Below are 14,865 nucleotides of genomic sequence, written 5' to 3'. Positions count from 1 at the left end.
AAACACCAACATATGTCCACTTACAAAACTATTCTTATGGTTTAGATTAGTTATTAGCCCATTGACATTAGGTTTAGACTTTTAGTGAGCTCAATAACCATTTTCGTTAAGGCCTAAGGGCACGTTTTTTAAGCTCGAACAGGGTACATGAATTCTGAGGGCCGCCCTGACGTTTCGCATAGACCTTTTGTGTGATTGTGCTACAACCCAAGTCATACCATGTGGGAGAAATCATTTTCAATTTAGCCATTTAGATTTTGACCTATCATAGGAGCAGCCAAACCAGAACTGACATGAGTCAGACACTGAGTTTGATGTAACCCTATACGCCCCGTATAGGCCTATATGAAGCATATACAAGGCAAAGGGTGTCTAAATAGGCGGATAGGGTGTGTGGATAATTTGAGCCTATTAATATTCGCACGACATGTAGAATCGTGTGATTATTGTATACGTGTCTTTTTTTTATCGATTTTTTTTTGTTTCTTAGCTTGTTAATTTCCTTCTTTAGTTAGAATAAATGGTCAGATGCCTATTTAGGAAAGTTTTTGCACTCAACAGTGGAATAAATCCATCTTTGCCACAAAAGGAGTTTGAAACCTGAATCTGGTTCTTCCATTTACTTTTGGAAGACCAAATGAATCCATTCTAGAGCTATAAAGGTTGAAGGGACAACAAAAACTAGCAAGCAACCCCACAATCATTCTACCTTCTAAACAACTCTAAAATAAGCTAGAACAACACAAACATGGCGACAACTGCGGCGAAACAGTGCAATACATGCCAAAGAAACCTTGTTAAGATGCCTGGATCACAATATGAAGTGTGTCCCGTGTGCACCACCGTCAACCTTTTCAACCAAAAGATCAAGGGTCGTGTTCTCTTCCGAATCGGGCAGGTTATCAACGCAGCGGCAAATCAACATCAGCATGAGCTTCAACGACAACCCTCAAATCACGGCAGGAAAAGAGCTGTTCTATGTGGTATCACCTATAATAACCACAAAAAGAAACTTGAAGCTAGTGTTCATAATGTCAGGAGCATGCAACAATTACTAGTGAACAAATTGGGCTTTCCAAATTATTCCATTATTGTCCTTACAGGTATTCTGTTCTCTGTATACAATGCTTTTTACAAGAGAATAATATGCAACTTTATGAGTATATATCACCAGTTGGCGCATAAGGGGGTAGGGGTGGTTATCACTCACCACCCATTTATCACTCACAACATCCAATCAAGTTCCGCCATGTCATCAACCATTATTCCATCACTCACAACCTTTTTTAGTGGAAATGCCCTTCACTCACCACCACACCCTCACAACACTTACCCTCACAACACATAAATCGTCACACATCAATTTTATCACGGAAATTCCATTTCACACGTTAACTTTGAGGGGTGGCGGTGGTTTCTTCCCTTGTTTCACGAGTTGAAGTAATATATCATGTACAAAAAAGCCACTGCCCCGGTTGGCCTAACAGAAGCAAGAAAACAGACAGCTATAGAATTCCCCAATATATTGATATAAAGTTGATACTATGAATTAAACATTACATGAAAGCCCTTTTATACCTAGTTCTAAATTTTTTAGGTTTGTCAAATTTTCGAAATTACAAATTCGTAATTATTACCATAAGACTAAATTTAAGTCAATCAAGGATAAGTCAAACAACTCTTGGATCAACTCATCATCACCAGTGTAATGTTTGATGCAGAGGAGGAGTCGGATAGCTCGAGGATTCCAACGAAACATAACATACAAGGGGCATTAAAGTGGCTCGTCCAGGGTAGCCAGCCCGGGGACTCATTGATGTTCTACTACGCAGGCCATGGAACCCGAGTTCGCGATCAAGATGGAGATGAGATTGATGGGTATGATGAAGCATTGTGCCCTCTTGACTATAAGAAGGCTGGAACAATGCTAGATGATGAAATCAATGCCACCATTGTAGCACCACTCACTCATGGTGTAACACTTCACAGTGTCGTTGACACTTGCCACAGTGGAACTCTTCTTGATCTACCTTTTCTGTGCACGATCAACCAGTCAGTATTTTACTCATATGAAACATCTTCCATTTTTTCACAACCGTAAAAGGCGTGTTTACATTTGCTAAAGAAACCTCCGTAATGACATTGAATTTCCAAACAGGGATGGATTGTATAAGTGGGAAGAACATCAACTAACAAATAAAGGAACCCGTGGAGGAAAAGCAGTGTGTATTAGTGCATGTGCGGACGACCAGTACTCAGGAGATACATCAGTAAGCACACTCATGCATGACTAAATAAAAAGAAAAGAAGTGTGTATGCACATTCTTTTCGTATCAAATCCACTTTTGTATATGTATTTGTATTTGATCCGGACTCTATATATATATGCAGGCATTCACAGGCAAGGCTATAGGCGCATTGACTTTTAGCTTCATCCAAACTATGGAAAAAGAAAGCAATCTAACATATGGAAAGTTACTTGCCTCTATGCGAAAAAAAGTTAACCAAGCTCAACAAGTGGTAGGCCGATTTGCGCCACATGCATCTCCTATGTCGCAGGTACTATGTAAATCCTTAACCTGAGTTGTCTAATTATGTATTCTTGGTGAGTAGTGTGTAGGAGAGAATAGTGAAAAATGGTTTTAAGTAACTTTGGACACGGATGATTATGTCTAATTATTATTTATACAAGTATTGCGATTTTATTGATGAGAGCTTCCCTTCGCAACAAGCTATCCAAAATGAAGCTTAAAGTGGAGTAATTAAAATTTTTTTTTGAGAAATCGGGTGACGACTTGTCCACGTAGATGATCTATACAGTTGTGTTTTACTTCAGCTCATACGTTGACAAACAGTGGCATGGGTCGAAAACGTATATACCCAAAATTTTCTATAGAACCGGGGGGGTCGAAAACATATATACTAAAAATTTCTATACGAAAACTACATATATAACACTACTGGCCGAAAAGTTCGGGGGGTCGGGCGCCCCTCACTACTAGAAAAGGGGACAATTTGCTACAGAAATTTCCTACACAATTTTTTTCGTCACAGATTACAACACCTTTATGACGAATTTCCTACAAAAAAAAAATTCATGATTTTGTTACAAATTTTCGATGCATCCATGACGAAAAACAAGAAAACCCTAATTAATTGACACTTGCGTCACAAATCTGTCAGAAATAACCTACAAAAGGTTAATTATTATTCTTTACCGAATAAATATTTACATGAGCCTAATAAATAAGGGAAAATAATATCGTTTCCTACAAATTTGTGACGCAAAATAAGAAAACCCTAATTAATTGATAGTTGCGTTACAAATCTGTCATAAATTATATCGTTTCCTACACATTTATGACGAAATATTTATCGTTTCCTCCCGGCCCCTTCAAAGCATCGCCCCTGTTGACAAATTGTCGAGAGTGCCGAGTATGAACATTACTTATGAGTCTGACATGTTACACAAACTAACAAGTGAAGTAAAACTACTATCTCTATGAATTTCTTTTCTTTTTTTTTTACGCTAATAAATGCTAATTGTTGCTAAGTTTTTGTTATGTGCTTACATTTTGAAGTTTGGTCATTGTAGGAGCCTCAACTATCCTCTTCCAAAAGATTTGAGATTTACTCAGAGCCTCTTATAATCTAGAGAATACGTCTGGCCGGTGTTAGCTCCAATAAATGATTTATGATCTACGATTTCAGCGACACAAAATAAGTGTCAAAAAATACAAAACTGTCAAAACAAAAGTGTCCCTATATGTAACAATCGGTCACTAAATTTTACTTGCCCATAAAAATGTGTGATCGTAAAAGCCCATATATATATAGTGACACAAAAATAGGGGATATAGACTTTTAATCCTTTATGAAATAACTTTTGATCCATATAGTGTATTTAATACTCAACTATAACCTTATACGCAAAACTTTATGAAGGTGTAAATTAAAACCCAAATGCAGTGACATATTTTAGTGTTAATAAATGTCATTTTCCTTTGTGGTGAAATGCACTAGCGTGAGAACTTGTGGCATTATTTGACATCTAATATAAACTTTGTATTAGACCCGTAATCTGAATTGAAATATTTTATTGTAAGTAATAATGTATGAGAGTAAATTATTAAAACACTATAACATGAATCATCGTAATACAATTATTCTATAGAACACCATGACTTAAAATCATTTGTATCTAATAGACTTGATATATTTATAGAAAATTGATATATATTTACAGGAAAGTATTGTATTGTATTTATTTTATAGAAATCTCCTCCTAAAATAATGGAGAGAGATTGTATTATTTATAGGGCTTTCGTATGAATGATAAGGGCAACGAATATTACAACTTTCATGGTATTAAGAGGGAAATCGTTCCTCTCGACCTAAGCCTACCCCCTTCCAGCGCCGATTACATCTGTTCCCCCCTTCCAGCGCCCATTACATCTGTTCCCCTGGTTTTTCTGCCTCAAATTCCCTTTCCTTCTACAATAAGAGGGACTTGCAGCATATGATTGGGCGGGCCGTGGGCCGAGTATTGCCCATTCCTCCTTACCAAACACTTATTGGCATCATGCCCTTGACGTTGCCACATACCTTCTAAACATTCTTCCAAGCAAGCTCCTCAACTACCAATCTCCAACCGAATGTCTTTATTTTAGCCACCCTTCATATGACCATCCTTGCGTCTTTGGTTGCCTATGCTACCCACTTATACCCTACACTACAATAAACAAACTTGAACATCGCTCAACGCCTTGTGTTTTTCTCGGGTATCCTCCCAATCACAGAGGGTACAAATGTCTTGACCTTGCCACAAAGAAAATCATAATTAATCGTCACGTCATTTTTTTACGAAAGCACCTTCCCCTTCGCTAATAACCCCAAATCGTCTCTCCACTCATATGACTTTCTCACTAACTCTCTAAACCCAATGTATTGGACACACATACAACCTTCTCCTTCTTCTGATTACCCACCCCCAAACTCCTCCGGCCCAGACCCACCCACTTCCGGCCCAAACCTACCCACTTCTCCCATCCCATCCAACGAACCTACCACCCCATCTGATACTCTTGGCCCACTATCACCAAACGTAATCAACCCTCCACCCTCGTCTCCAACCCAAACGCCACCAACCATACACACTTACTCTCGCCGACCCAAACCCTTCACTACGGTCCAACTACCTACAACCCAATCTCAAATGCTTATTTCTCCTCAGAATATTCCTTATCCACCACCACCTCCTCTTATACAGACTCGTACCATATGCATCGATCCATGGACGGGATTACCAAGCCTAGACAACCGTTTAACCTTCACACCACCGTCATAACTCCCTTACCTAAAACACCCAAAGTGTAACAATCCGCGTTTTAAAAGTCAAAGTACAAGTCAAAGTCAAAGTCAAAGGAAGAAAAGATTGCTAATTGTGATCTGTCACTCCTTGCTTAACTATTGACTGTACGTCATTGACATGTAATCGAATCCTGTATCTTAATTGCTTTAGTTGTATTATGTGGAGTAAATGCTAATAATCGAGGTTCAATCGCATGTTTTATCGCTTTATCGCTAATCGCATCGCAGTCGCATTCGCAACTTGATTGATAGGTTCTGTATATTATTTTACGTGTGTGTGCTATTTATGTGTTCCCTGTGCATGTTTACTTTATGTCGGTGGTGATTAATCGAAACGCAATAGCAACTTATTCGAAATTTAACCGCAACCGCTAAAACGCAAGTTATTTATGTTGATTGTATGTTAGAATAGTATTTGTGTGATTATTATCAATCTATCACATCGCTTAATCGACACTCGCTTAAACGCATCGCAACACTCAAAACGCTAAACGAAACGTCGAAACCTAACTCGCCGGACCACTTCGATCGAATGACCATTCGATCGAATGGTCATCCGTACGGATGTCACTCCGATCGGAGTGACATCCGTTCCGACACTTGTGCTCCCCTTTCCTCTTTTGGCAACCTATAAATACCCCTGTCACATTACCAACGGTGATGTGACAGCTCTCTCTTCCGACCAGCGTGCTCAAGCCCACTTTTCTCTCGATTTCTCGCGATTCTTGTAAGTTTTCAATCCGAGTTTTGTACATCTATCATCTACACACACTTCTTTATCATTTTTACCTTTGAATCTTCACTTTTAACCGTGAAATCAGTGGATTTGAGGTGTTCTAGGGTGTTGTCATCATGGAGTTCTTATGAACTTCAAGATTTGGCTTCATTCCACCAAGAACAACTCAGATCTAAGTGATTTCCACATGTTTTAACACGACTTTCACATAGATCTTAACATTTTCTAAGTTAAAAGGATTGAGAGATGCTTTTCCAACTTTCTTTCAACTCTTTTACACTCAATGCACTCAACCGATAGAATCGGAGTTCGTTCAGGCCTTCTACTCATTTCTTAGTGAAGTGTCAGTCTGAGATCTGATTCCTAGCAAAGAGACAACCGATTTCGGGTTGAACATGAACAACCGTCACAAACAGTTAGCTGAACAGACTGGGGTGATTCCCACTTCGATCGAATGACTTGGACGTGACGAGGTTCCGTTGTTTAATACGTTGTCATACCGTCTCGATCAAACCGTAAACTTTTCAAAATATTCAAAACGATCAGATTGTTGGACGGATTGCCATACGATCGGATTGCCATCCGATCGAACGATAATCCGCTTGGAATGCACTTGTTCTCAACACTTAAACATTTTCATAACTTTCTAAGATCATCAGTTTCTAACGGATTGCCACTCGATCGGAAGACCATCTGATCGAATGACAATCTTGCTGTGAACTTGTTCTCAACTGAAATGTCTCGCCAATCAGATCGCTATCCGATCGAACGACCATCCGATCGGATTTCCGTTCGATCGAACGACCTGAAAGGTAGAGATACTTCTCTGTTTTTAAAATGCTACAACGAAAACTTCAAAGCCATCATACACAAATACATCTATCCCAAACAAATGTCAATCCGACCGAATGGCCATCCCATCGAATGACCATCCGTTCGGATTGTCATCCGATCGGGTGACCCTTCGTCACTTCCTCACTTGACACCGTCTTGCGCACCATTCATCACTTATGCTATCGTTAACTGTTCCGGCTAATCTCTCAGCGCTCCCTTCAATCCAAGAGAGTGTTTATTTACTTAAACGCTATCTGTGAGTATACTCGAACCCTTTTTGCTTTGCGCACTTTTGGGTGTTACATACGTTACTTATTCAAAACACAATCGACACACAACGCAAACACTTTTATACGCTGACCGTTATTGCATGCTACGTGTTATTCGATGAATGCTTGTATGTTATGTTTACACGGTGATTGTTGCCTGACACCTTAGCAACGTCCACCCGACTTTCCATGTTTCGAACCTTAGAAAGTGCCTGGCTGAGTAGAATTTACAAGTTTCACTTGAAGATCTACAAGTGAACGAAACATTACACTTCGTGCAGAAGCCTGTCGAGATCATGGATCGAGAAACCAAGAAGCTCAGACGCTCACGCATTCCCATTGTGAAAGTTCGCTGGGAAGGCAAACGAGGCGCAGAGTTCACCTGGGAACTCAAAAGTGACATGAAGGCGAAGTACCATCAGTTGTTTGTTACGCCTACGGCCTAATTTCGGGACGAATTTCCCTTAAGTAGGGGAGATGTAACAACCCGCGTTTTGAAAGTCAAAGTACAAGTCAAAGTCAAAGTCAAAGGAAGAAAAGATTGCTAATTGCGATTTGTCACTCCTTGCTTAACTACTGACTGTACGTCATTGACTTATAATAGAATCCTGTATTTTAATTTCTTTAGTTGTATTATGTGGAGTAAATTCTAATAATCGAGGTTCAATCGCATGTTTTATCGCTTTATTGCTAATCGCATCGCAATCGCATTCGCAACTTGATTGATAGGTTCTGTATATTGTTTTACGTGTGTGTGTTATTTATGTGTTACCTGTGCATGTTTACTTTATGTCGGTGGTGATTAATCGAAACGCAATCGCAACTTATTCGTAATTTAACCGCAACCGCTAAAACGCAAGTTATTATGTTGATTGTATGTTAGATATAATATTTTTGTGATTATTATCAATCTATCGCATCGCTTAATCGACACTCTCTTAAACGCATCGCAACGCTCAAAACGGTAAACGAAACTTCGAAACCTAACTCGCCGGACCACTTCGATCGAATGACCATCTGATCGGATGGCCATCCGATCCGAGTGACATCCGATACGACACTTGTGCTCCCCTTTCCTCTTTTGGCAACCTATAAATACCCCTGTCACATCACCAACAGTGATGTGACAGCTCTCTCTTCCGACCAGCGTGCTCAAGCCCACTTTTCTCTAGATTTCTCGCGATTCTTATAAGTTTTCAACCCAAATCTTGTACATCTATCATCTACACACACTTCTTCATCATTTTTACCTTTGAATCTTCACTTTTAACCGTGAAATCAACGGATTTGAGGTGTTCTAGGGTGATGTCATCATGGAGTTCTTATGAACTTCAAGATTTGGCTTCATTCCACCATGAATAACTCAGATCTAAGTGATTTCCACATGTTTTAACACTATTTTCGCATAGATCTAAACATTTTCAAAGTTAAAAGGATTAAGAGATGCTTTTCCAGCTTTCTTTCAACTCTTTTACACTCAATGCACTCAAAACCGATAGAATCGGAGCTCGTTCAGGCCTTCTACTCATTTCTTAGTGAAACGTCAGTCTGAGATCTGATTCCTATCAAAGAGACAACCGATTTCGGGTTGAACAGGAACAACCGTCACAAACAGTTAGCTGAACGAACTGGGGTGATTCCCACTTCAACCGGACGACTTGGACATGACGAGGTTCCGTTGTTTAATACGTTGTCATACCGTCTCGATCAAACCGTAAACTTTTCAAAATATTCAAAACGATCAGATTGTTGGACGGATTGTCGTCCGATCGGATTGCCATCCGATCGAACGACAATCCAATCGGATTGCACTTGTTCTCAACACTTAAACATTTTCATAACTTTCAAAGATCATCAGTTTCTAACGGATTGCCATTCGATCGGAAGACCATCCAATCGAATGACCATCCTGCTGTGAACTTTTTTCAACTGAAATGTCTGGCCAATCGGATCGCTATCCGATCGAACGACCATCCGATCGGATTTCCTTTCGATCAAATGACCTGAAAGGTAGAGATACTTCTCTGTTTTTAAAATGCTACAACGAAAACTTTAAAGCCACCATACACAAACACATCTATCCCAAACGAATGTCAATCCGACCGAATGGCCATCCGATCGGATGACCATCCGATCGAATGACCATCCGTTCGGATTGTCATCCGATCGGGTGACCCTTCGTCACTTCCTCACTTGACACCGTCTTGCGCACCATTCATCACTTATGCTATCCTTAACTGTTCCGGCTAATCTCTCAGCGCTCCCTTCAATCCAAGAGAGTGTTTATTTACTTAAACGCTATCTGTGAGTATACTCGAACCCTTTTTGCTTTACGCACTTTTGGGTGTTACATACGTTACTTATTCAAAACACAATCGACACACAATGCAAACACTTTTATACGCTGACCGTTATTGCATGCTACGTGTTATTCGATGAATGCTTGTATGTTATGTTTACACAGTGATTGTTGCCTGACACCTTAGCAACGATAGTACTATAGTTTGGACTCAGCACCTGTCGTGGACTGGGGTTGTTTAGGGCTTTCTCACATGTCACAGTGGTGATATGTGTTGTGCATTCTACAACTCGCAGTCACGTCTGTGCATATTTCATTGTCGATAACCTACTAGCTTTCAGTTTGCTACATGTTACATGCTGGTTATGCGTAAATGATTTCGAATTCTATTATACTATTAAACTTGTATGCTCACCTTTACACTATGTGTATTGACCTCTATTTTAACGTATGTGACAGGTGCTTAGGATGCTTGCTTGCTATTTGTTGGAATCAAGCTAGGATGGAGTCTAGAAACAAACAAAAACAATTTATATTTGAGTTGTCGGAACAGAACTATTTGTCTTTGAGAATTTGTCTGTAATAACTATGTTACTTATTATGTCATGGTATGGGACGTGATGCTTAAATAATCGGTAATCATAGTTGTTATGGAAACTCCTGGACAAACTGTTTCGCTCAGTGCCTCACCCCGATGTTTCCGTCATCTGTTGGGGTGTGACACAAAGAAGCTTTGTCCACACCGGATTGGTATAATGCCATGACTACTGAATCTAATGCTCTTATTAAAAACTAGACGTGGGAATTAGTCCAACGAACACCAGACATGAATGTCATTCGTAGTATGTGGTTATTTCGGCATAAATTCAGGTCTGATGGCACCTTAGAGAGATATAAAGCACGATTAGTATGTGACGGGAGCACTCAACAGATTGGTATTGACTGTGGTGAAACGTTTAGTCCTGTTGTCAAACCTGCAACTATTCGGACTGTTTTGACTCTTGCTTTATCTCAGTCTTGGAAAATTCACCAGTTGGACGTCACCAACGCATTCTTACATGGGTGCTTGAATGAAACCGTGTATGTGTATCAACCTATGGGTTTTCGACATCGTCAGTATCCGGATCATGTGTGTCGACTAAAGAAGTCTCTATATGGTTTGAAACATGCACCCCGAGCTTGGTATCAACAGTTCACCGATTTTGTGGTCACCATTGGATTTTAACAAAGTAAGTGTGACAACTCTCTATTTGTTTTTCATCATGAGAGAAACGTTGCCTACTTACTTATTTACGTAGATGATATTATCCTCACCACTTCCAGTGAACAATTGCGGGTTGACATTATGACACGTCTAGCAGCTGAATTTGAAATGAAAGATCTCGGTCCGTTAAGTCATTTTCTGGGAATCAATGTTTCTCAGCAACAAAACACCATGTTTTTATCTCAAAAATCCTATGCAACGGATATCATTGAACGAGCAGGAATGCACTCTTGCAAGCCAGTCGCCACTCCTGTAGACACTAAGGCCAAGCTGAGTGCCACCTCCAGTCCTATTTTTAACAACCCTACCTTATATCGCAGCCTTGCTGGCGCTCTCCAGTATCTTACATTTACACGATCCGATATAAGCTATGTTGTTCAACAGGTTTGCATGCACATGCACGCTCCTCGGATAGATCATTGGAATGCATTAAAACGTGTTATTCGCTACCTTCAAGGCACGGTTTCGCTTGGATTAACTCTTGGTCCTTTCGCGGATTTATCACTACGTGCATACACTGATGCTGATTGGGTTAGGTGCCCTGACACTGGGCGATCCACTTCGGCTACTGTGTATATTTGGGTTCAAATTTGTTATCCTGGTCGTCTAAACGGCAAGCTGTTGTCTCTCGATCCAGTGCGGAGGCCAAGTATAGAGGAGTGGCAAATGTCGTTGCAGAATTGTGTTGGCTTCGTAACCTTTTGCTTGAATTACATCGCCCTTTACCGAAAGCCAGCTTGGTCTATTGTGATAATATCATTGCCGTATATCTCTCGGGTAATCCAGTTCAGCAACGGGGTACTATTCGCGTCCTTCATGTTCCTTCATGTTATCAGATTGCGGATATCTTCACCAAGGGCCTTTCCCGGGTTCTATTTGATGATTTCAGATCCAGTCTTAGCATACGGCCACCCCTAGCTTCGACTGCCGGGATGTAATAGACCTGATATATTTAGAGAAATTGATATATATTTATAGGAAAATATTATATTTATTTTACAAAAATCTCCTCCTAAAATTATGGATATATATTATGTTAGTAATTCTTATATATCTTTTTCATGTGTGATTTTGATGTATATATTGTGTATGATTTATATGTGACAACCCTCGCTAAATCAGGTTTCCGTACGACTTAATTAATATTTGATTTCTGCTTAATTACTGTGCTTACTTGAAATTATGAATAAACTGCTACTTGAATGCTGGTACATGTACTTACTTATATCATACTTTACTTGCTGTCACTCCATGTTCTGCTTACAGCACCTTAGTGACAACCTTGATGCACCAAAAGCACAGTAGCACAATGAACGGATAACCTATTGAACGTGCTGTCATAGTTAGCACCAGGCAGGTACTGCCTCTAAGGCCCGTATGAGCCCGAGATAGTGTACTACACTAGTAAAGAGTGTAGGGATACAAGGGTTGTAGAACTGCGTCTCTAGGAATAAGTTACAATGACTGGATGTGCCTAAAACGTACACTAAGCACAAAACTCAGCACTTTAATAAACAATTCAGCTTCTAGCTAACTAATAAAGTGCCAAAACATGAGAAAAATATTATTAGACACTTTCCAAAGTGTCGGGAATAAGTTGTGTCACTAAAAATAATGATAACGACACTTTAAAGCTTTGTTAAGCACTTTAACGGATCACTATCCAACCGAACAACCGGACTTTACCCGGAACATAAAAATATTACCATTAACATTGTTTATCTTTTTCTGAGCCAGTTAGGGTCCCTGAATACCCTAACACCCACTGTAATGCATAACACACAACTAACCGGGTTAATCCCTAACTTAACTAAGCTAACCTAACTATTGTCTAATTGATAGTTGCAAACTAACCAAACTAACCCCCCCCCCCCCTTACAAACCGTCCCCAAGAAGGGGGACATACCTTGTCCTCCAAAATATTATTTTAATCTACATGTTTAGTATCTAAAGGACATGTAAACCTTTGGACCATAACTCTAACCTTGTCTATAAGTAACAAGCATTGCACCAAGATCATTTACATTTCTCCATCTCAACAAAACAATCCCTCTCTCTCAAAGGCTTCGGCCGAACACCCCTACACCAGCCATCATCTTTTCGAGTTTAGTTCATCCAATTCCAACATCATTCAAGCATTAAGGATCGCATACAAGAAGGCTTGGTGCATTCGGAGCTCAAAGGACCTCACTCTATTGCTTTTATCCTCTCATTTTGCGCCTAGATTCTTCCCTAGCCTCGAGCTAGTAGTAAGTTGCTTGAATCACCTTCTCGAACTATTTTAAGATGGTTAAAATGTTATGTAACGGCTAAAACTCGTAATCTTACAAGATGACACATAAAAGTCTACTAAAAATGCAAGGAAAGATGGTTAAAAGCTTATTTGTTGTGTAAATCTTGTAGTATCTGATTTGTGTAGTTATTTGGACCCGATCTATGTTGTGGTAGCTTGGATCATCATTTAACCCGGATTGGTCATGATCATAGATCATGACATAAGGATGTTTTGGAAAGTAACAAGGGTTAAAAGATGAAACTCTACCACACACGAATCATGAACTTGTGTAAAAGTGATTTTACTTACAAAATAGTGTTTAAAACTAGTAGATCTACGGATCTACAAGTGGTATTTTCAAAGAACCAAGTATAAAAGAAATCATGTTTTCCTAAAGACGGATCTTACGTTAACAAGAATGATTTTTAGAACACACAAGTGTGTAAACACTTGTGTAGCACAAAGTTTCGACAAAATAACAATTTTTGTAAAATTTACAAGAAGATGTAAAGACGGGATTTCTTTAAAAGCAAAGTTTTTACGAGATCGGATTGCTTTATATAAAGATCCGCTAAAAGTAATGGGATTTACTTCATAATTTTAGAAAACTACAAGTTCATGTGATTTATGCGATTTACATATTTATTAACTAGTTTGTTGTGTTGAATATTGTTTTGGTTAAATAAGAAAAATGGTTGATTTGATTTATAAAAAGAAAATGATACGCTTGAAAGCGTGGCCACCTCCAGTTACAGAGGAAACTCTGGCGAAATTTTTTCCAAAAAAAAAACCTAACACTTAGAATTATTTTCACTATAAGTGTTAGAAATACTTTTCGACATGTTTTCAAAATGTAAGTTTCGCCACGACTTTATTTACAAATATCGGAGGTGGGATTTTCACAAAATAAAACGTGATAAATATATATTTAGTAAATATATTTTTCACAACGTTACTTGTTAATTATTTGTGAAGATACTTAAATATTATTTTTAGGGTGAAAATAATATTATCGAACGTTAACGAATCCAAAATAATACAAACGCTTTCACGATAAACATATAAGTTACACCGGTAATTATTATTACCACTTGATCGTTAAAACGTAACTTACGCATTTTAAGGAAATAATTATGAACGCTTATTTTCGTCAAGTATTATTTTGGGAAAATTATGTGAAATAAAAATATAATATTTTTGAGAAAAATATTTATATTTTGGAATTAGAAATAAAATATATTTTAAGTGGGACTTAATAATATATTTCGAACGCACATGTATTAAATCCCCCATCCTTGGGAAGGAGAATCACTACCAAGTATTTACCAAATGTAAACATGAAATAGTTGTCTAACTATTTCCCCAAAAACCTAAACCTTAAAGCTAAGGCACGGCCATCCGTCTAATAGAGTTAGTACATGTAGGTCGTTGCACAGCTGCTTGACTTGGAGTATTACTTGGTACAGACGCACCGCCGTGAGTTCATGTCCCCCTTTTCTCTTAACTGTTTTTCAGTTTTCTAAACTGCGGGGGTGAAATACATGTTACTATGTTTACGAATATTTCTTATATGGTATGGTTAGCGTAAGGAGGGTTATTATTTAGATCATGTGAATTGGGTAGGCGGAAACTTGAGGTCATTAATCCTCAGGGTAGGACCGAGGGGCAGGAGCGGTAGATCTATCTGGGTGTAGCGAGCCCAGCCCCAGGCCCAGCATAACGGACCTCGGGGTGACTTTGTACCCATCGCATAAGTCTGCTAGGTTTGAGCCTTCCTACTTGCACTTCACACATATCAATGGCCTTGCAAACCATTGG

The 14,865-nt window shown here is 39.1% G+C and overlaps 2 protein-coding genes across 2 annotated transcripts; both read left to right on the top strand.

Moving 5' to 3' along the window:
• Positions 1-235: 235 nt before the first annotated feature.
• On the top strand, positions 236-3,800 carry LOC110890354 (metacaspase-3). The gene is made up of 5 exons (XM_022137951.2): positions 236-1,103; positions 1,722-2,052; positions 2,159-2,270; positions 2,392-2,559; positions 3,596-3,800. The coding sequence occupies exons 1-5, from the start codon at positions 749-751 to the stop codon at positions 3,653-3,655; spliced, it is 1,026 nt and encodes a 341-aa protein (XP_021993643.1). The 5' UTR covers positions 236-748; the 3' UTR covers positions 3,656-3,800.
• Positions 3,801-10,853: 7,053 nt separating this feature from the next.
• LOC110888308 (uncharacterized mitochondrial protein AtMg00810-like) lies at positions 10,854-11,690 on the top strand. Its single transcript, XM_022135838.1, has one exon. The coding sequence runs from the start codon at positions 10,854-10,856 to the stop codon at positions 11,688-11,690; it is 837 nt and encodes a 278-aa protein (XP_021991530.1).
• The last annotated feature ends 3,175 nt before the right edge of the window (positions 11,691-14,865 follow it).

Source organism: Helianthus annuus, chromosome 11 (assembly GCF_002127325.2).
Source record: "Helianthus annuus cultivar XRQ/B chromosome 11, HanXRQr2.0-SUNRISE, whole genome shotgun sequence".
NCBI classification, from domain to species: Eukaryota; Viridiplantae; Streptophyta; class Magnoliopsida; order Asterales; family Asteraceae; genus Helianthus; species Helianthus annuus.
This window is presented reverse-complemented; position numbering and strand designations above follow the sequence as displayed.